Source organism: Clavelina lepadiformis, chromosome 2 (assembly GCF_947623445.1).
Source record: "Clavelina lepadiformis chromosome 2, kaClaLepa1.1, whole genome shotgun sequence".
Taxonomy (NCBI): domain Eukaryota; kingdom Metazoa; phylum Chordata; class Ascidiacea; order Aplousobranchia; family Clavelinidae; genus Clavelina; species Clavelina lepadiformis.
The window spans coordinates 16,130,351-16,152,483 of record NC_135241.1 but is presented as its reverse complement, the minus strand read 5'-3'; the positions used below and the strand labels follow the sequence as shown (position 1 = coordinate 16,152,483).

The 22,133-nt window shown below is 38.7% G+C and overlaps 1 protein-coding gene across 1 annotated transcript in view; it reads right to left on the bottom strand.

Annotated features, from left to right (window-relative positions):
- The window catches only part of LOC143446642 (MAM and LDL-receptor class A domain-containing protein 1-like), a 34,712-nt gene extending 14,546 nt beyond the window's left edge, over positions 1–20,166 (bottom strand). The window contains exons 1-54 of the mRNA XM_076946382.1: positions 19,994–20,166; positions 19,276–19,422; positions 18,933–19,073; positions 18,400–18,624; positions 18,135–18,269; positions 16,903–17,014; positions 16,474–16,639; positions 16,204–16,288; positions 15,716–16,023; positions 15,471–15,600; positions 15,222–15,365; positions 14,912–15,008; positions 14,714–14,836; positions 14,494–14,648; positions 14,263–14,405; positions 14,034–14,150; positions 13,761–13,940; positions 13,207–13,345; positions 12,837–13,009; positions 12,614–12,755; positions 12,275–12,452; positions 11,886–12,007; positions 11,569–11,773; positions 11,356–11,456; positions 10,841–11,067; positions 10,328–10,415; positions 10,016–10,171; positions 9,696–9,853; positions 9,259–9,454; positions 8,500–8,625; positions 8,189–8,349; positions 7,933–8,028; positions 7,620–7,749; positions 7,155–7,394; positions 6,852–7,027; positions 6,419–6,668; positions 5,987–6,196; positions 5,663–5,889; positions 5,367–5,520; positions 5,111–5,280; positions 4,621–4,924; positions 4,245–4,477; positions 4,012–4,147; positions 3,687–3,867; positions 3,095–3,201; positions 2,842–3,000; positions 2,313–2,581; positions 1,875–2,106; positions 1,439–1,599; positions 1,247–1,363; positions 867–1,038; positions 607–756; positions 338–471; positions 68–227 (exon numbers count right to left, since the gene is read on the bottom strand). Of these exons, the coding sequence (XP_076802497.1) occupies positions 68–227; positions 338–471; positions 607–756; positions 867–1,038; positions 1,247–1,363; positions 1,439–1,599; positions 1,875–2,106; positions 2,313–2,581; positions 2,842–3,000; positions 3,095–3,201; positions 3,687–3,867; positions 4,012–4,147; positions 4,245–4,477; positions 4,621–4,924; positions 5,111–5,280; positions 5,367–5,520; positions 5,663–5,889; positions 5,987–6,196; positions 6,419–6,668; positions 6,852–7,027; positions 7,155–7,394; positions 7,620–7,749; positions 7,933–8,028; positions 8,189–8,349; positions 8,500–8,625; positions 9,259–9,454; positions 9,696–9,853; positions 10,016–10,171; positions 10,328–10,415; positions 10,841–11,067; positions 11,356–11,456; positions 11,569–11,773; positions 11,886–12,007; positions 12,275–12,452; positions 12,614–12,755; positions 12,837–13,009; positions 13,207–13,345; positions 13,761–13,940; positions 14,034–14,150; positions 14,263–14,405; positions 14,494–14,648; positions 14,714–14,836; positions 14,912–15,008; positions 15,222–15,365; positions 15,471–15,600; positions 15,716–16,023; positions 16,204–16,288; positions 16,474–16,639; positions 16,903–17,014; positions 18,135–18,269; positions 18,400–18,624; positions 18,933–19,073; positions 19,276–19,422; positions 19,994–20,081 (8,836 nt within the window). The 5' untranslated portion in view covers positions 20,082–20,166. The remainder of the gene's footprint in view (positions 1–67; positions 228–337; positions 472–606; positions 757–866; positions 1,039–1,246; positions 1,364–1,438; positions 1,600–1,874; positions 2,107–2,312; positions 2,582–2,841; positions 3,001–3,094; positions 3,202–3,686; positions 3,868–4,011; positions 4,148–4,244; positions 4,478–4,620; positions 4,925–5,110; positions 5,281–5,366; positions 5,521–5,662; positions 5,890–5,986; positions 6,197–6,418; positions 6,669–6,851; positions 7,028–7,154; positions 7,395–7,619; positions 7,750–7,932; positions 8,029–8,188; positions 8,350–8,499; positions 8,626–9,258; positions 9,455–9,695; positions 9,854–10,015; positions 10,172–10,327; positions 10,416–10,840; positions 11,068–11,355; positions 11,457–11,568; positions 11,774–11,885; positions 12,008–12,274; positions 12,453–12,613; positions 12,756–12,836; positions 13,010–13,206; positions 13,346–13,760; positions 13,941–14,033; positions 14,151–14,262; positions 14,406–14,493; positions 14,649–14,713; positions 14,837–14,911; positions 15,009–15,221; positions 15,366–15,470; positions 15,601–15,715; positions 16,024–16,203; positions 16,289–16,473; positions 16,640–16,902; positions 17,015–18,134; positions 18,270–18,399; positions 18,625–18,932; positions 19,074–19,275; positions 19,423–19,993) is intronic.
- Between the last annotated feature and the right edge of the window lie 1,967 nt (positions 20,167–22,133).

Sequence of the window (22,133 nt, the reverse complement as noted above, 5' to 3'; positions counted from 1 at the left end):
TTGAAACATGGTTAAAAGTATGCTTAAACGCGAAGTAATGTACTTCCTAGAGTGGCAACAGGTTTACCTCCGTCTGCGTTGCCGACAACTCCTTCAAAGAACAAATTATAAGAAGTTGCTTTCGATGGAAGCTCTACCTGACCTTTGAACCAGTTATCAGACACACTGCCTGTGTGGGTCCAGATTGGATTATCAGTATTAACACGTAACTTTAACGATCCGACGTTCTGCAGATAACACAACAAGAATATTAACAAAATCTGATGACATTCTCATACTTGTACCCTCTATTGTATACTGCAACGAGTGAGAGATGGACTTAGCCTTTCCAACTGACCGGGCCGTACATGTGGTACCAGAAAGTAAAGCACTGGACGCCAAGATTGCTTGGAAGTGAAGGACTTTGAAGTTTTGCCACATTTCCAGGTGATTGCGGAGAAGATGTTTCAATATACAAATAATGCCCGTTACCTAAAACATTAATTTATTTACCAAGAAAAATTTTTTCTGACAAAGTTTTAGTAGACTCCATAATCTATTAAATTTTCTATTTATTCTGGCAACTAATGTTCCAATAATTTAAAGTAAATTAAATTGTGATCTTACTTGTTCCGGTAGTGACATCATATTGAGGACCAGTATTATCAGTTGATGTCGCACCAAGTTGTAGTTTCCAATCAAACTGATCTCCTGCTGTAACCTGGCTCCATGAGCAGAGATTGTTCGATTCAAAATCGCAGTTCAACACAGAAGGAGCTGCAGCAAATTGCTTGTCAATAACACATCGATACAATAACAACAAAAAGAGCAAATAAAGCAATGTAACTTTGCAGCGTATAAGAGATTAAGTCATGCCCTGCACTTGCCCAGAGTAGGCCCAGTGTTAGCAACGGTGGTGGTGGGAGGCAGCGTAGGCTGGGTTGAAACCACAATCTCAGCTTCTGGTGGTAGAACTGAGCAAGCTGAAGATGAAAAACTAACGTCATCAATGGCGATGTCAGAGTAGAGTGAACTCCCTTTGACGCCTTCGAATACCATCTATTTAGGAGATAAACATTAAAAAAAAAGCATAAAAATAACATTTTATTATCATTCAAAAACCAAAAGAATTTAGGTGAAAACTTTCTTGCATGTTCGATATACAACAGCAGTCACAAACTAACTGCGAAAACAAAAATAATCCCAAACAAACGAAACCAACTTGTGTGCTGTTAAAGGCAAACTTTTTCCTTAATTCTTTACTCACCCTGTAGTCCACAACACTTTCAAACTGAATGCGTCCAGTCTGCCAAGAGTTGCCTTGATCGCCACTTAATTGCCAGTATAGAATTAGAAATCCTGACGGATCGCCGCTTACGCTAGTCTAAAATAAGTTAGGTTAACACTGCTTCCAAATTTCACAAGAACGTAAACTACTGTAAAACATTTTAAGGAGAACCTGCTGTAGGTAGACATTTAGGGTTCCCATCCCTGAGCCGTACATGTGGTAAAAGAAGTTCATGCAGATCGTACCGGAGGTTGGGGCGAACCATTCTGAGACAAATCTTGCCTTGTCACCTGGCGACTCAACACCGCTAGACCCAAGGAAATAGTAGCGCCCTGTCATATATAGACCATGACAGTAAAACGAAACAAAACAAGTTAGCATATGAGTGTCATTAGAGAATAGGTAACGGGGATTATGGTTGAACGCATTAAAATGAAAAATGTGAGCGTTAATAACGTGAATAAATGGACGATACTTTCTAGCTAAACATATTCAAAACACATACTTATTGTTTTTAAGAACAACCGTCCAAGTATTGTGCACAAAGAGTACTGCAGTTACAGTGCTAATAAAGATAACCACAAAATAATTTGAAGCAGCTACTTACCGACGTCGGTAGAAGTGGTATGGTCATATTTCGGTCCACTGTTGTCCACGTTGTTAGTCTTTCCAGCTCCTTGGATCCAGTCAAAGTCATCATCAATCTTCGTGTTCCACCAGGTACAAGTTTGTTCAAAGTCGCATTCACCAGGAGGTGGACATGGCCGGTCATAGACACGGAAATCGTCAATCGCAATGTCCCCAGTTCCGCTAAGGCCAACTATTGCTTCGAAAACAATCTGTAAAAGAAAATCAGTTTACACAAGTGTCGGTATAATTGGACGGTTTTCTTGCAAAAATTAGGTTTAATGAATTTGTTTGTAACGTCAATTGCACAAAACAATCCACACACAAAAATTAAAGACTTCAAGCTGTACAATTTGTGCTAAACCGCTCTAAATGAACAAAAAGTGAAATAAAGGTGATTGAAATTTCACGTAATTACCTCGTAAGGGTCATTAAACGGCCCAACATTAAACTGAGCTGGTAGCCATTCATCGCCTTTCTGCCCTGATCTTGACCACGATGGACTCGATATCTGACCTCCGACTGTACGTACGTACGCTGCGAGGCGGCCTACGGTGGAGCCGTACATGTAGTAATAAAATCGGACGCACGTTTGTCCAGAAGTTGCCGGAGGGTCAAATACTGGGGTCACCAATCGGGCAATGTCGCCGGGTAGAGACGATGAGGAATCGATAAACGCATAACGACCTACAAACGACATCGTACTGCTATAAGGTGTTTTAGTTTTAACTTGACGCTTCAACGCTTCGTTAACCTGCATATTCACGGCTTTCAAATTTGGTGTAGACCTAATATATTCAGCGTTTTCAATTTGAACACAGCGCTATATCTAATTCTGATAAAACATCCTGAAAATTTTAATACCTTGCGAAATCAGACACGAAAACAAAGCTCAAAGCGAGGTTAACTTTCATAACTACAGTTTCGTTGATTTCAGTAAGATTTACCATAAGTAGTTTGGTAAGAGTTATCGAACGACGGTCCAGTAGAAGCTGTGGTTGTGCTGCCAGACCAAAGTACCCAGTCGATGTCATCAGTGGTATCTTGCCTGAATCCACAAACGTTTTCGTCCTCAAACTGGCAGATCTCGTTGTAAGGAAGGGGACCTTGGTAGAGCGTTATGAAACGTGCTTAAAACTGGTCGTACTTGTAAAATATACTTGTATACAAGAGAATTAAACTTATATATCAAAATATTACTTGAACAAGCTTTCAAAAGGCCGGCTACAACGTTTGTTTCCGCTTGCAACGTTGATTGGAAATCGCTACGTCCGTAGCAACCACCAGACCATGCATCTTCAACAAACCTGCAAAACGTTTTATTTTGCGATTACGTTGCTCAGATAAATTATGTGTCAAGATAAATGCGACTTTGTACACTTTTGGCACTATATATAAAAATTAGTTCCAGGTCGATTCAACCCCCAGACGATTCAAACGAGGACGACTAAGCCTATAGGACGACCCAACCAGCAAATGTGGGTTGAATAGTCCTTGAGTTGAGTTGTCCTGACTTTAATTCTACGTCGGTTGGGTTGTCTTGGGTTTACTCGTCCTGGGGTAAATCGTTCTTCGGTTGAATTGATCGATCACGGTGAAAATTATTTACAGTCGTTTCTTATAATACCATTAACGTATCATAGGGACTCGGTGAATTATTTATTGACTGTATTCATTCGCGTGTCACGGCAAACAAATAAGTTAGAAAGTGGTGAATATAGCCTCGTTCAACAACGCGTTTTATACTTTACAAATTCAAACAAGGAGTAATAAGATCCACAACGGCACTTACTCTGGTAGATGTAAAGTCCAAGCCACACAAGACTCGGCTTTTGCGCAAGCGTCTGCGCATCTTTCGGTATCATAACCAACCTCGCCAAAGTAATATGTATTGGGTCGATCATCGGTCTGGGGCCCGCTGATCAAGTCCCAAACAGCGTTGAAATTGTAGTAGGTATCCCAACAAACATTAACTGCAAACAATTACAACAGTTAACAAAAATTTGAAAGGTAAATTATATTGCTTTATGTCGTACGGCACTGTATAACACTCTTCTTAGCGAATATATTGGTTAATTTTGAAAATATTACCATAAACGTAGACACAGCTAACTTACAGGTATCACATGTGCCAGCGTTCCAATAAACATCATCAACAGCAATGGCTGATGAGTCATCGTTACCTCTAACTGCCTCGAACTGGACTTGGGTGACATGACTAAGGTCCGTTACTGTTGGAAAGTTGACTTTCGCCTAAATCGTAACCCAATTATACAAAGATCTAAACTAAAATCGTTGCAAAAAATGAAGTAGTTTTTCGCAGTTACTTTAAGCTTAAAAAATTATTCACCTTATGCCAGTTAATGCCCTGATCCTGACTTCTCGACCAAACCGTAACTTGTCGGCCTGTATCTTCCTTTATGTGATTGACGTACAGATTCTTCACACTGGCTCCGTGTAATGTGTAATAAAATTCCATACATCGCCTACCATCTCCTTGCGTCTCTATGTTGGGACTCAATAACCTCGAGTTATCATAAACGTCATAACCACTGCCGAGGGCATAGGCGTAGGTGCCAGTACCTAGAGCCAAGAAAGGAAGAATATTACTAAATCAGGATATTATGGAAGGCTGCAAACCTACACTTTTTTAAGCAAGGTCAATTGGGCTTTTCATGTAGATTTAAGTCATATATCTGTCGATTACAGAAAATAAGATGAGCAACCTGTGGTGTGATCTCCAAGCGGGCCCGTGTTTAACTGACCGATTTGACCACTCTTACGATCCCAGTTGTACATGTCCAAATCATCATTCCGCCAACCACACCAATTGGACTCAAAATTGCATTCAAATCCAACTATTTCAGGGGTTGATGGGGAAGGTGTGGTTGTAGCAACAGTGGGCGGGGGAGGATGAGCAGTCGTCGGGTAAACAGGTCCCTTTCCACATGCTGTGCCTGTCGTAATACCAACGTCATCGATGGCGATATCTCCTGTGCTACCAGTGGATTTGACACCTTCCATTAAAACCTGCATCGATAACATTGGTCATACGTGCTGTTCACGATGAGAAAATATTTGTACAAAGTTTCACGTGAGATGATTGCTGAAAAATTGTTAGTACTCAATGATAAAAAAGCACGCAGCAGGTCTAATTCCCATAAACTCTAACCTTAGCTATATTTATTAGAGCGTGCCGTGCTTCCAGCAACTTACATAATAATTTGAAGCGGACTGCAGAGTGACTTGAGCTTCATGCCAACCCTGTCCTTGGTCACCATTCAAGCTCCAAAGAAGCTGGCCGGAACCATCGACGCTTTTTAAGATCACGTTTAGTGTGCCAGTAAAATATCCGTACATATTGTAGTAAAACGACAAGCAATCACCTGTACATTTAATTCAGTTCAAAATTTTGATTGTTCGAATTTAATAATGAGTTGAGTGTTTTATTATCATGTGGAGCAATCGGAACCTGATCCGGATGTTGCTTTTTGCATTTCGCTTTTCAATATCGCTCGATAATACGAAAGGGTAGGTGAAGAAACCTCAGTGTACATGTAACCGCCGGTAATATCACCCTGGGTATGATCAGCACTGGGTCCGGTAGCCATGGTAGGTGTGGATCCCTAAATCCAGTACGGAATTGGATTAAGCAAGCATGTTTACCACGCAGATCTTGATATGTTCTGGTTTATTAAGCTTTCACTATAGATATAAAAGGTTCATACTCAGATATTGTATCAGATTTGGGTTTTGTAAGCACAATACCTTAAAGTAGGTCCAGTCATAATCGTCGTCAGGCGAAGAGACTTGAACCCAAGCACAAGGCCCATGATCGAAAGTACAAACTCCATCGCATGCTCCATTGCTAATGACCACTCCATCTATGGCAATGTCAGATCTAGTCCCTTGACCTCTGGCTGCTTCAAACGCAATCTTGAAGTTATCATCGAATTGCTTGTGAACTGTAGTTTGTGCAGGAAGCCATCGGTCGCCTAAGACATGAAACGCAGGTAATACAGCGGATGTGTTTACTAAATATATAACTTTTGAAACTTCACCAAAGTAAGGTATTAACCGCAACAAACAAACCTTGATCACCAGTCATACTCCAAACATCTACAATTATATTTCCTAACACATCAACTTGTTTAACCCTGAGAGTGCCCATGTCTGCTCCATACATGTAATAATGGAAATACACACAGACGTCTTCCGTTAGCAACGAGTAGGAAGGAGTCAACACTCGAGCTATGCTTCCAACGGTATTTGTACTAGATCCTTTTGCTACGAGATAGGTCCCTAATGCAAACAAACAGACCGAACGAAATATTGCAGATATTCTACAGCAGAAAAATCTCACGAGGCCAAATTTAGGAAATTTCATATTTGTGAGAAAATACTATATACCAAAGGAACTCATCTTCAATCATATCAATCACTCAGTCGTGAAAAGATGAATATATCTATACAATCATTTGCCATAAAAGTGAAATGTCCAAAGACAAACTTTCATATCTTTACCTCCACTTGTTCCATATGTGTGGTCGCTGGACGGTCCCGTTTCGCCATTACTTGATGATGGGCCACTTTGAAAGAGCCATGGGTAACTTACTTGAGAATTCGTATCGTTTGTATAACCGCATTCGTCTTCAAACGTACATCCGAACACATCAAGTTGAGCCTGGGTTGGACATTTCTGATTCATGATCGTAACCTGGTCGATGGCTATGTCACTCAGTGATCCAGAACCGATAATACCCTCAAAGACAATCTAGATGCAATCCACACATTGTGTAAGCAGTGTTAATACTGTGTTTACTAGAAAATAAAAATACAATAAAGTAAAAGTAAAAAGTTATTAAAATCATCATCAAAACAGTTGAAGCCGGCATTCAAAGTTCCACATAAGTTCATGCATTAATTGTAAGTTTTCAAAAATGGTATCAACGCAAACCTGGAATGACACTTTGGTTGAAAATTCGACAGATGCAGGTACCCAGAATGTGCCAATTTCTCCGGATTTTGTCCAGAAGGGTTCCTTTGGGAGATCGGGGGCCGTTTTAATGTAGACATTCAAAGTCCCCATATCAGCACCGTACATGTGGTAATAAAATTGAAGGCACTGATAAGCTAAAAAGAAGTAAAACAGTAAAGCTTCGAAGCTCGAACATAAATCGAAGGTTTTCTGACAACTGTAGTCTAATAAATGCAATGGGTAGTAATTTATCGACATATTATGAACCTTTATCGTTCTTACCGTTTGTACTTCCGGGTAATACGTTTGGACTGACAAATCGTAGTTTATCTCCCGGTGAAGCGGGCTCACTTGATTCGACGTAAACGTAGCTCCCTATCCCGGAAACGTCTATTGTAGGTCCGGTTCCTGATGTTGGGGTGTCATAGGTTGATAACACCCAGGCTCCATCCGCGGTAGGGTCGTTGGTCCAAGAGCACAATCCATCAGTGTCATCAAATGTACAGTCAAATGGGAGTGGTGCTGCGGGTAATAATACTCTACTTTTACCTGTGGTTTATATGAATAAATAAACCAATAAGAATACGAAAATAAATAACGCTTCAAACTTCAGCTGCGCAGCTCAGTTTAGTTAACAAGTGCTAGCTAGAAAGTGTTAGAACGAAAATAGTACTGTACTAAGGCTCTTTGTATGAGTTTCATAATATACGGATTTAAATTCACCAAGAAATTTCTTGTATGACTCACGTGGTGTGGTTGCTGGAGGAGGGAATGCGTCAGCTGGTAAAGTGGAACAACTTTCACCTTGCTCCCAAGAAACGTCGTCAATTGCTAGGAAGCCGCCGCCTTCAGAAAGAAAACTTGCCTGCAGAACTATCTGTAAGATTATAAATTAAACTTCATTGCTTTTTTACTAATATATCAAATTTCTGAGGAATTTACGCAACCAATAAACAAAATGATGTAATTAGATTTAATAATACCCCACAAACCATTCGAAATAACAAGTGACTTCCTGATCAAAAACAAGTATTTTCAAGTTTCACAAACTATAACATACTCTGAATGAAGTATCTCCCTTTAAAGGGACTTCGGCCGACTTCCATGAACTACTCGATGCCGTCGAGTATATCCAAGTTGTGTAATTAACAAGATTCTGTAAAGAGCATTATTTTTATGCTAAAATCTTGTATTGACTTTTTATGGATTGTAAATTGTTATGCCAAATTTTGTATTAAAAACGGTATAATCTTTTCTGAAACAGGAAAAAGCTGGGTTATATTTGATATTTAAGGGAAATATCGACAATTAGGCACCTGGTAACTCTGTATAACTTTTAGGACTCCAACACTGTCTGAAGATATTTGGTAAAAGAAACGGAAACACCCTTTGGATTCGGCCGGTATAACTTGACTCCAGAGTTCGGAGGTTTCACCGACTTTCAGTCCCCCACCCATTTGAACGAACATGAAATAACCTAAAGTGGCGGAATGGTTTAAAACAAAAAGTATTTGATATTCCCGGCGCATATCATCCGTAGAAACATTTGCCCCCTTTGGCATAGCCACTAGAAAATACTGTAATAGTAAGTAAAAAATTCAGCAGAAAGCACTAAGGGTCAACTTGCCTGTGCCAGTCGTGTGATCTGAAGCTGGGCCGGCTCCATCAGCAGCTTGGCCTTCAACCCAGTCGAAGTTATCGTTATCTTTCACGTTTTCCCACGAGCACGTGTCAGATGTAAAGTCGCATGCCCCTACGAAAAAGCAACAAAATAAACTTCTTAGAAAAAAAACAGGAAAGGAATTTGAAAGGAGATTTGGAACCGTTTTGCTTAATGTGTTGACAATTATATAAGGCGAGATCTAATGAGTTTATTCGAAATGTATAGTCGGGTATGTGTTAGGCTACGCAACAGTTATAGTTGCTTTGCTGTTTCTTTATCTTATAAGTTTTGACCTCAGAAATGGAAATCGGACTTTTCGGGTTGGATTCTGGTTCAGATAGGCGTTCATGAAAATATTCTAGCTGAATTCGGGCTTGAACACAAATAGATTTTTACAATATTAAAATAAAGTATTTAACTTCTTGTCATCTCAATGAAATCGATTGAGCCATCTTTAAAGAAACGATCAAAAGTGAATTAGTCGGTCGTGTTTATTTAGTTTCGTCAATGTTCCACATCTTTAACTCATTCCATTAATTTAATTTTCTGTTTTTTGGGCCTAGATTAGGCTTCAAAAATAATTGTCGGAAACAGGACTGAACTGAACCTGTTTCCATCTCTGGCTCACCTTAACACTGCCCAACTTATGGTTAAGCATACAGCTTCCGTTTCTTTTAATTAATTGGAATAAGCTGAATTAGGTACATGGCTAGTTAAGCGTACATTGATCGGAGCATGAATCCTGCAGAATTGTCACATCGTCGACTGCGATATCTCCGGCAAATCCTGAACCGCGTCTGTCTTCGAACAAAACTTCGTAGTCGTATATTGATGGAAAATTCACCCTCGCTTTGTACCACCTGTTTCCTTGGTTACCACTGATGCTCCAGCGCTCAAGGTTCGTATCACCTTTGACGTCCTTACAAAAAAGATAAAAGAAGTTAAGATAAAAAACAATAGAATATCTTGCCGAGAAATTCGTGTTGATTTAGAGATGTATCATCAACCGGATTCTTTATCGTTGCTTTGCATTAGTTAATGTCACTAAATATAACAATTCCATCAAGACTAGGTTTCACGAAGCGTCAAGAAAAAAGTAAAGCAAAACTGAAATAATAAAAGAATGTTTGTTTATAGTTAAACCAAAAATTTTTTCTTACGGTATGTTGATACACAGTCAAGCTTCCCACGTCATTTCCATACATGTGATACCAGAATTCAACGCAATGATTTCCTTCTTCGGCAGCAAAGGTCGGAGAAGAAATACGAGCTGTGCCACCCTTTAACTGTACTTGGATATCCGTGTAGATGTAGTATCCTGTGCAAGACAATATGGACTAACTGACCACAAAACATCATCATCCGGCGGCTATAAAACACATCTGTTTATCATCTGAGAGAACCACCCATACTTTGACGCGCATTGTTCATCAAGGAAAAATACCAATAAGAATCAGGACAACTGGGAGAACGCGTTTACCTTGAGATGTCCCGTAAGTGTGGTCAGTGGAGGGACCAGTGTTGACGGTATCGGTACTTCCTTTGTGCCATATCCAGTCAAAGTCGTTAGTATCGTCTTGAGCGTATGAACATATTGTCTCGTCTTGAAAATCGCAAGTATGGATGACTCCTTCTGCTGCAATATGTATTGAATTTAGCAGGTGATATACAATAACTCAACCTTAACCTTATCCAGCCGAAAATCGAATAAAAAAAAAGCAATAAAAATTTAAACAAATTTAAAGAGTTACTTGAATCTTATAATTCCATTATTGGTAAAATTTATATTTACGTGATTTGCAGTTTCCATCAATGACAGATATGTCGTCAATCGCTATATCACTTGAATCTGTCAAGCCTACAATTGCTTCAAACGCGATCTGCAAAAGGTCAATTTCACTTCAAGTTACGTACATAGAAAATACACTATATGTGCACATGTACTTGCTATATGTTGTCATCTAAAGATAAGGCTGTAATTATCGGTTATACCAAGAATTCTTAACCGGGAGTGATTTTTTGTTACCATAAAGGTAACTTTTAAGAAACATAAATTATGCAACAAACATTTTTTCAATTCTTAAAACTAACAAAGCTCTATAATTTAACAAAAACAAAATTATTTTTAAAACTCAACACAATTAATTTTAGGCGTCAATTTTAAAACTTTATATTTGTTGGACCCCTGGATTATAACTAACGCACGTGTTCATTAACTACAAAGTTCATGATGAACTACCAGTAGGTGTTATCTAAAAATCCTAAGCATGAAAGTGAAACGACACCATAGAGAAATTGCACCAACCTGATAGTCAGTATCCGATGCTATCTCTACAAATCCCGGCATCCACCTGTTGCGTTGATGACCATCGTGTTTCCAGATAGGTTCGCCAAAAAATGGTCTTGTTTTTATGTAGACATTCAAAGTCCCGATGCCATATCCGTTCATGTGGTACCAAAATTTTAAGCATTTCGTAGCCTTCACACCGTTGCTTGAAATCAAAGGACCAACTACTACTGCGCTATCACCTCCTGTTGAAAAACAGATTCATTGTGCATCCAACGCCACAACTGCATAAGAAAGGAACATGGTTTTCTGCAACTACTTTGAAGTTTATCACCGATTCCATGGTTTCTTATTTATTTTCGTTAACCAACTTCATCTACAAATAAGAAACTAAAAAAACAAATAATCCAAATCACCACCAAATCCACGTTTTGAATAATTAAGTAACCATGGAGCCGACAACCAACTTCACGCCGGTTTTCCTGAATATGTATAGTAGGGAACGCCTAACAGTTGTTCTTTACTATCGTTACCTTTTGCAATTGCGCTACTGGAATCTATGTATAAGTAATACCCAGTGCTACTATGATCAGCAGAGGGCCCCGTAAGAGGTTTCGAATCGCCGCCTTTATATCTGCAAACAAGTAAACGACAAAAAAGCTTATAAAAACATCCTTATAAAAAGCCATCTACCGTTACATTCGAACCTATTTGATATAGCTTTCTATAGACTGCAGAATTTATACCTTGTCCATAAAATGTCGTAAGTTGGGTCTAGACTCCAGTTACACATATCCGAATCAAAAGCACAGTCCGGCGAACCAATTGTTACTGGTGGCATTGTGACTACCGGTTCCGGAGTGGTGTTCGGAAGATTCGGTGGAACTGCTGAAGCCGGTTGCGTGGAGCAGTAAACAGAGTCGAAACGTAAATCATCGATGGCTACAACAGCTGCAAACAATATGTAAAGAATAAAATGCTAAACCCTTTTTAACAAGGTGCGTGTATTGTCAACATTTTTCGCTTAACTTGACCAGTTGCACGATTTATTACTAAAACTTACCATTTGTGCTCTGTGGTTGCATTGCTTGAATTATAACTCGACGATGATAAGAACTTGCAACAGGAACACTTGCCTGGGACCATGTTGTTGTTTGTCCATTTGTTAGCGTCCATACGAGATAACTGCAGGATAACACCAAAGTAGTGCAATAAGCTCATAAACCACAAAAAGCGAGCTGACGGGGTAGGCTGTAACTTAGCAGGAGCAAGAATGTGCAATGGTGCACAAGATGCAAGCAAAATAGCATCAGAAATAAATATGTTCTCATATACTATACGTTGCATATGTAATAAATGTTTACTTAACGGACCTAACACAAAACAGCTGGACCTGTTGTTTTCGATGCTAGCAGTATGTGTATTCACACAAACTATTCAACCTACTCTTACCGTGTCCCAGTACTGACGCTTTCCAAATACACTTTCATAGAAGGCGCATCATCTCCGACCATAAAATACCAAAAGTAGAGGCAGGATGGTCCGGATGGTGATGATGAAAGAGTTTCACTTGCCAACTCCGCCACCTCGTTAGGCTCAGTACCGTGCATGCTCGCATATAAGTAAGTTCCTAAACCAAAAATATCGTGGACTTTCTTTCGGTAATAACAGACAACACAGTGATATCAGTCATTGGAATAAATAAGAACATTAAACCCCATTCTAAAACCAATGAAATATATCAATTTACTCAAAATTGTATGATTAAATATTGGAAAATCATATCTGTACCATCTCCGCTAACGGTGGTGTGATCAATAGAGGGTCCGTTGTCGTTTTCCGTTGAATATTTACCTTGCTTTTCTACCCAGTCAAGGCGGTCAGGGTTGATGTTGTACCACAAGCAAGGTTCCGGTCGTTCAAAATCACAAGTCTAGCAACAACCGCAAAGCTACTATACCACGTCATATCAAAACAAGGTAAACCTCGCTGTTACAGATAAAATTTATCAAACCTCGGCGCATGGCCCATTGATCAAAACAAGGTCGTCAATGGCAATGTCTCCATAAAGTCCGTCTCCAATCGTCGCTTGAATCATGATTTGAAAATCTGTTTGTGATGTAACACTTGCTTGAGATGTCATCCATCTATCGCCTTGGTCTCCATCTCTTTGCCAAATTGGAACGCCTGGAAAAGATTTATAGCTTATTGAGCACAACTACAGTTTAGTAGAACTTACTGGTTTAATGGGAAAATGTAATGGGCAACCTTATTTTCAATAAAGTAACCACTGTCCGACAAAACTCTATCACAAGCACGTGAGTGGGGTTACGCTTAGTAAACGACAAAAATTTTTATAACGCCTAAGCACAGGAAGTTCTTACTAAGAGTAGTTCCGTGAGCTAAGTAGACAGCCAAAGAGCCAACCGAACTGCCAAACATGTGAGCATAGAATTGGAAGCAGTAAATGTCTTCGGAGCCAGAAAATGTTGGTGAAAACAAACGAGCAACATCACCAGGACTCTAAATAAGCTCATTATCATAAATTTAACATGCAGGCTATATATGGACCTAAATTGTGGCCAAAAATATTTTCTTAATTAACCCACATTTACTTGAACTTGGCACTTTCCATAAATAACCGAATCCAGAATATTTTGTAATAACTTGAGTCAGTTTTTGAAAGTATGTCATAACTTATAAATGGACCAAGTTGCATTATACCGTTAAATAATGTTAACAAAAAATTGTAAACTCAAAAATACCAAGAAATACAAAATACAAAAATTCGACGTTACTTTTCATTTTCTAATTCCAATGACAGGGATATCGTAGAATAAAATTTGGGCAAAGCATTGGCGAAAAGATAAAATATAAAACCTTGCGTGATGTACAGATGTCGTCCAAACATGTTTAATGCGTGTGCACTCAAACTTACTGTTCCACTTGATTCGGCGTATAAATAATGCCCATATTTGGTCTGATAAGTATGATCATAAGTAGGCCCAGTACCGACTGAGTCTGTCGCATCACTGGCCCACGTCCATGGTAAATCTCCGGTAGGATCAACTTGCCATCCGCACAAGTTGCTTTCCTCCAGTTCACATATATTAGAGCTCTGCATAGAAGAAATAAAATGCAAATTTTCTAATTACCAATTTTCAAATAGTTGCAAATGGAAAACACCCATATAACTTATCAGCAGGGTTACCTCCGGGCAGGTACCGTCTGTGATATCAACGTCATCAATTGCAATATCCGAGAGGTCTCCGTCCCCGACAACAGCTTCCAATGCGATTGAAAACGTAGATGGCGAATTGACGTTGATCTGATTAAAGATATACAACTCAATGCGAAAAAACATTCAATATCAGTCCGGAGTAATTTGCTTAAGAGTATAGGATTGTCACACTATGACTAAAATAACGTAACGAGCGTACGTAAGCAGGCTTCCACCATTTTCCTTGTGCGCCTCTCCGAGACCAGAGCGGCTCACCAATATTGTCTCCAACTTTCACGTACATGTTCAAGGTTCCGGCATTTGTACCATGCATGTGGTACGAAAATCGAACGCACTTGACGTCTTTGAAATAATACATACAGGTAATAAAGATGTGTATGTATAACACATATTTATGTGACCTATGTTATAATGAATGATTTATTCTCACCGCTTGGAACTACCGGGGGGCTTATAAGCATAGCAGTATCGCCTGGTATATTTGGGGCCGAGCTTTCTAAGTACATATAGTAGCCACCAACACAGTCTATTTTAAATCCCGTGAAATGATGATCCTGTTCTTTTTGAGTATCGCTGTAGTCTGACCTACGAGGCAAAATGTATGTAAAAGTGATCAAAAAAACTCTTAAAACTCTTAGATGATGTGACACCTTCCGAAGCAATAGCCAGCCCATCCCCCGTTAAATGGGTCATTGTCATGGAAAGTGTACGCACTGCAGAGAGGTTGAATCCCACATTCGTACTCACATTTGTCAACTTCAGTGTCAGCAAACCTACAAAGATAACAAAATAAATTTGAAGTACAGATAGGAATCGCAGAAACAGTAGAGCTCGTAAAAGCGACTTACTGGCCGAAGTTCCAAATTTCTGGAGGATTGTGGTAACTCGGCGATGACGGTAAACTATAAACAGCATTCATGCGGTCAACGCGGTTCCAGCATATATCTAAACAAGTTTTAGTCAACATATGCATCAAAGCGCTTTAGATGAAAAACAAAAGCATTTTTATTGGTTGTAAAACTGGCTCGTACATCGACTAAAACGACTGGACAATAAATATGTTTTCTTTTTTTGTTGGCTTTAGTGTTCGTTCATTGTATTAATGAGCTCTTAACACTTTGTATTATGATCCAAGCATTTTATGGAGAAACATCATACTTCCAATCGTGTGGTCTCCGGCCGGCCCTGTTTGCTCCGAATCAGTGGCACCGGTGTGCCTTGTCCATTCGGCCTGGTCTCCCTCTCTTAAGTTCACCCAACCGCACATCGAGGTTTCAAAGTCGCAAGCAAACGGCCCAAGGTCTGGAAGGCAAATATATAAAAACATCAGGATATGGTCAGCTGGCGGACTGAGTGGTTGTTGTCAGCTATTATTGAAGATTTAAACGGTTATGTTTGAATTAAAACCTTTGCTGGTTACGAAGCTGGCATCCTGGTGCATAAGTTCCGAGTTGTCTTCCTGGCTGATCTTCAGACGGGAGTTTTCATGACGGATGTAATGATTTGGATAATTTTCCGACTCATACACGGTGTAACCCTTCAAATCAAAGCTAGTTTTTTGATGGTATAGCTCTCTTAATAGTCACAATCTAATGCAGAAATCGCTTTTTTCTACAACAAATTTTAACTGAGCATGGTACGTATCGACTTACACTGTAAAACTTGTCTTCCCTAGGAAAGAATGAAGCATCCTTTTTGTACAAATCTTGATCTTCATAAGGATGCAGATATAAGACATAATTCTGATGATGCAGGTAGCTACGCGGGTTATCTTCCGATTCAAAAGATATCGTTCCGAGAGTTCCGGTCAAACCAGGAGAGACTATGAAGAAACGGTCGCCCTCAGGGGTCACGATGTAAGCTTCGTTATTGTCGTTAAGTCCGAATGAGTGAGTGGGATAGTTGTAGGAAATGATCAGAAAAGGTCCGCTACGCTCTTGCACGGCCTCGGCCGGAACAGCTGCAGCATCAAAAAGATAATTAAACATTGATGCTAGTACGTCGCACTCAAGCATGATCGTGCTTGTTGAAGGGTAACAAGTGTCAACGTGTAGTGGGCTTGTGGCCAATGCTGTATATCATATACATTGAACTACAGTTCAACGTTTGCACATTCGAAGAAAAATTTTCTGGGGCTCACCGTTGCAATTTTCACTCGAAAAACTTATGTCATCGATGGCAATGACACCTCGGTCTCCAATAAACATGCGAGCTAAAATCTCAAGCTAAAAGCAATAACACACATGTCACCAAACAATCACCAAACAAACGCATCGACAAACTAATTACTTAAACTAGTATTACGAAGCAACCACAAACAAAAACAAAACATGTAAGAGAACAAAGATACTGAGGTATATTCGTCACAACATAACACAACAAAAAAAAGTTTGACATTTAAAGCGTTTACCCGAAATTGTGAATCTGAGCTGTTAATGGCGATCTGTCCTTGATACCAGTTATCACCGTGGTCACTCGACACTCTCCATATTCGACTCGCGCTTGCTTCGGCCATCTCATCACTCCGTCTGTATGTCACTTCCAACGAACCGATATCCTGACCGCTTATGTAATACCTAAACAAAAATTTTAAAAATTTCAAATTCAAAGTTAGTAAGTTAATGTATTCTGTGTAATCGTTTCAAACGTTTAATTTTACGAATAGTTTAGAATACCATTGCAACAATACCGTGTTAAGTTGCAGATGCGGACAATCCATGATAACAATTGCAAAGTAATTATCATCCATAAAATGGCATATGGCATTGTTAATGGTAGTGTCAAACACGTTTTATATTACATAACATCGTCAATAAAGTTGGCAGACGAGCGAACATACCAGAATCTCAGGCATGTGTTTGTGCTGCCATCGGTTGCTGGCATAAGGACAGAGGTTATCTTCGCCGTGTCACCTTTGACCTTGTTGTCCGGTATGGCGTATAGATAGTATCCTATGAGACGACAAGAGCTTACTTGCTTGGAAAAAATGCTTCAAATTTCTCGAATATTTCAGAAATTTGGGCGTTTCAGAAACGCATACGAAATCGGTTAATCATATACCGCTTAAACGCATATGTCGTTTTATTGCATACAAATCTGAAGTCCCAAACCAAATCCTATCTAACATTAAGTAAAAACATCAGTTAATCGCATACCGCTTAAAGAAATAAATCGGATTATTGCATAAATTTTTTGTCTCAACTGCTGCTTTCGTTCGGTTAATTTCATATTTTCGTGGACAAAATATTCCAACAAAAAACATTTTTAGGTTATACGTTCCGCAACGCAAAAACTTAGACTTCCTTTTTTTTAAATTCGTAGCTGGTTTTCTTCCTGCGGAAGAACAGACAAGATGTTAAACAACGTAAGGTGAATGTTGGCCTAAAAAGCATTTCAATTACGTCGACGGTCAAAGATTTCTAACAACACGTCAAACAGACTTGAACGAGTAATTTGGTTGTAAATTTCTTTGATCTGGTCGTTTTAACCATACTGACATGTGCACTGTTTATCGCATGTACGATATTTCGACCAATGAGACAAAAAATGTTATGATCAGGCGGTCTGGCGCATAAACCCTCACTTGTTTTTGGGTCTGATAGTTTTGTTTTGAAAGGCTTATACGCCGGTATATACAAAATAAATCGGTTTATCGATTGTTTTAACTGTAATTATCGATTATTATAACTATCGATTTCGTCATATATTCTTTCGCCTTGAAAGGTAACGTCAGTTTTTCTTGAAACTTGAAGTTTTTTTTTAAATTTCGTGAAACTGATGATACTTTTATGGGCAAAATATATACAGGGTATTTCTGAAAAACAGAAATTTATATTCTGATAGATTTGAGAACTTAGTGAAATATTCTTTGAGATCACTTTCATACGAATCATAAGAACCACCCTTGACTACAGGAAGCTAAGCTCCTGACAATACATATATCATAATATTTAAAAAAACGATACATTACAAGTGTTATACGCTAAAGTAATTTAGTAGGTCCTGTCAGCTTCATAATTACGTATATTCAACCATTATTTTAACTGTTGAAACTTGTCACATTGTTCTTACCTGTGCCCGTTCCAGCCGAATGATCAATTCTCGGACCCTGGCCAGCCAGGTCGTCTCCCGTGCCTCTTAACCACGTGAAGTCGCCATTCTTGTCATCCACCCAGTCACACTTACCACTATCGAACGCACAAGCTCCTGCAAAATTTAACGGTCAACGGTAATTTTTAGTTGAGTAAGTCTGAACTTCAGTTACTTTTTCGATCAAACTATAACTTTATTCGTTTCACACATTTAAACGCGCATTCTCTAAAATGTAGTCTTTAACCTGTTGCAGGGCAGGGCTGATCAGTGACTATTATGTCGTCGATGGCCACATCTCCAAGATGAGTCGAACCAACGGTTGCTTGGAATACCAGTTCAAACTGACCAGTCTGTTCACTAGGGACATTTACAGATGCTGTAAACCACCTATCGCCTTGGTTTTCAGTTAGGGACCAAACTGGGTTGCCTAGAGCAGTTCCAGCTTTTTTCACATAGATTTCAAGACTCCCTGTACGATTAAAAAATACAATAAATAAAATAAGAATCATTTTCACAGACAAATGGTTTATCATTTAAGATTTAGCAAAGTTAAGCAGAAAGTATCAAGCATGGTAAGATAAAAATATTATTTTAAACCCAACCCAATTAACATGTTACACTGGCCAGCGCACTGTATATGTAAGAAATAATTATAGTACATTAATGGCACCGACTTCTGAATACAATAGTATCGGAAAACAAACAACGCGCCAGAAATTTATTAGAATAAGGAAAATTTTCTTCCACAACATTTTCTTATTGTATATCTGCGCTTACCTATGTCTGATCCATAGACGTGATACCAGAAGCTAACGCAGCTCCCAGCTTGTGAGTAAGCAATAGGGTATGTGACCAGACGCGTTTTCGAGCCAGATGTTATTCCTTGTCCGCTTGAAGCCTCCGCGTACATGTAGCAACCTGTGCATACATATACTCTCATTTTGATATCATTTTAGAAAAATGGTCTTTTCTATAGCGAAATATTGTAAGTTGGCAAATATCTTGAAATTACGGGCACAATTTTAACGCGAAGTACACAATCGACAAACGCGCCTCTAGTTTTCAAATAAACAAATGAAGGCTATAAACATTAAGCTGCTATTGGTAGAAATAAACGTACCTTGGCCGGTACCAGTTGTGTGGTCGACACTTGGACCTGTCGAAGTGGACGTCGTTGGGCCTTGCAGCCTAGTCCAGTCATAATCGTCGGTTTGATCTTGCCGAAAATACGAATCGTAACCGCTCTCAAAATCGCATGTTAAAATATCTTAAATAAAAACAAGAAGTTTTCTAAAACTAGTCACACCTTTGAGTATAGTTCTATGTATATTTTAGTTGTATATTTGATTTAATCAACTATATAAGGGGTTGTATATCATCTGAGTGACAGTTCATTTGAGTGACAGTATTTGAGTGACATAATTATGACATAAATTATTCATTCGAGTGACATAATTAACCCTAACCCTAACTCTAACCCTCACCCTAACCCTAACTCTAACCCATTACTGTAGTTTGAACAGTACTTACCAATGTGTCACTCAAATGAACTGTCACTCAGTTGATCAACTACCATATAAGGAACCGGTGAAATACTATTGTTTCGTAGAATTATAATATTTATAATAAGATTCGTGTGTAAGTAATTACGCAATATTGTACTAGAATCTGCTTATTTATTACATATATTATATTTTGTTAAATTTCTTTAACCAAACAAAACAGCTTGTATATTATCGAAAAGTTTTGCCTTAAAATATACAGGTTTACTGGTTTATTAATTAGCCTGTTTACAACATTTTGTTCAGTTGGCTTAATTATGCCAAACCAGGCATTACCTGTTTGTTGGGAGAGTTGAATAAAAAGCAATGAAACGATTACGATATAAATCGTCTCGTTCAACGCTCGCATCTTGCCGACAGCCATACGTCAGCACAATGCGATTTTCTACGAAGTACTACAGTCAGAAGTTGATAAGCAAAAAGTCAATTTTATAACTATAAGCAGTTAATCATGTAAAACCAACCTATTTGGAATTTTTTTCGTAAAAAAATAAGTCAAAAATATATATATATAGGAATAGGCCTATATCTTCCTAATGTTTTAATCCATTGTTCACCAAAACTAAACTCTTTCTGGCGTCAGTTTCTCGTGCAACATCACAAATTTTTTAACTTATTTCAAATGACAGTACATTCTTGAACAGGAAACGCTTTAATGAGCGGGTAACATATTCACGTTCAAACCTAATGGTATAAACAATAACTTTGATACAAAAACGATTCCAATCGAGCTAAAAATTGGAGCAACAATTGTTTTACACAAACGCAGCTTCATCAAAATGCAACAACTAAATGATGAGCTACAAAGCACAGTAATAATGGTAATTGTGCAACATAAATTCGTTCATCAAATCGAGCAGTGCCAAGCGACCCCAAGTACAACAAGCTGAGGCTGATGTGTGCATTATGACGTTTAAACAAAATGTGACCGGGAGAGGCAAACAAAGTCTGATCATTAACCACGATTGTTTCAAGTTGCATAACGCCAATTACGCATTAAATCAATAATGTTTTAAAGAAAATGCAACACAGGGTGTCTATACGAACCAGGCACGGGGCAATCGCAGCATCATGCAGACGCATGCTTTTTACATAATCATTGACAGGTATGCGTTGATCTGTATTGCTCCCGTGGTTAACATTTACATTTTGGAATCTTACATAATTTATGATATACATACCTTTTCTTACGTTTTACAAAATTTATAAAATTTTCGGCTTTTACATCATAAACCGATTTAAAAAAATGACTAATCGTCAAATAACAGTGGTCAACACCAAACTTAAATCAAAATTATTTTATGTGATTCTCGAAGCATTATATTGATCATTACAGCATTTCAAGATTTTCGTTTTTATTTCTAACACATCAAGTTTTTTCCGAAGTAAGTCGGAAAAAACTTAACCACTGGTGGCTTCTGTTAAGATGAGAATTAGTCGCTCAAGAGCAACAAGCTAAGAGTTGCGACTTGGATGCAGAATGGAAAGTCAGTCTGATCTAAGATTATCAGGCTATATATAAGTTATATAATTTCCACAAAAATTTCTAAATGGTGCAGGTTTAAAGAGAAGTAAAGCAAAAGACTAAACGGCGGATAACCGAAGATTACAACTGTTTCCTGTTGAACAGATATGACAGAAATGGATGGTCGAAGAGGTGAAAGTTGGACCGGGCTAAGTTTGTGCAATTTGTGGGGCCGAAATCGTGTTTCCATAGAAGTTACGATCGTGTGTTACACAATATTAAGAATTAAACCATCACAATACAATGCTTCGCTATACACTATTGCTATCCATGATAAATTATAGGTTTTTTTCGGGTCATAATGGAGATTAAAAACTAAATGTCACGTTCAAGCCATAAACAGCGGGCTCGTTTCCAGATTTGGTTATAGACGTTTGCGTTGGACGGCGGCTGTAGCATTGTAAGGTTCCTTTTACTATCAGTTTCAATTCATGACTGATCTACGCCTATAGACCATGTCCGGTTTTGTTGCATATTTCGGTGACCCGATTGTTGTCTGTGGCCTATTGTAAATCTGTTGCTCGTCTTACTGGTAAGCTTCGTATTGAGATCTAACCTGCGTATGGTAAAAAGCCAATTTTGTTTTCTAATCTTTCATGGATGAGTCTCCTGGACATGGAAGTTTGATGAGGACTGTGGAAGGTCCTGTTGTTGTTGTTGAGTTGATTCCATCCGGATAATTGTTGCTCTCTTCCACAGTTTTCCTGGTTTGAAAAAAAGGTTGTTAGGCATTGAGGGGGTCATTGTTTTTCTCACTAGGTTAAAATTTTGACTAACACTTGTTAGATATAGGCCTAACACGGTTTGGTCAAATTGCAGTCAGTGGAATTGCACTACACTAGTAGGCTAATTATATTAAAATCAGACAATAAAGCATCACTTTCGCTCAAC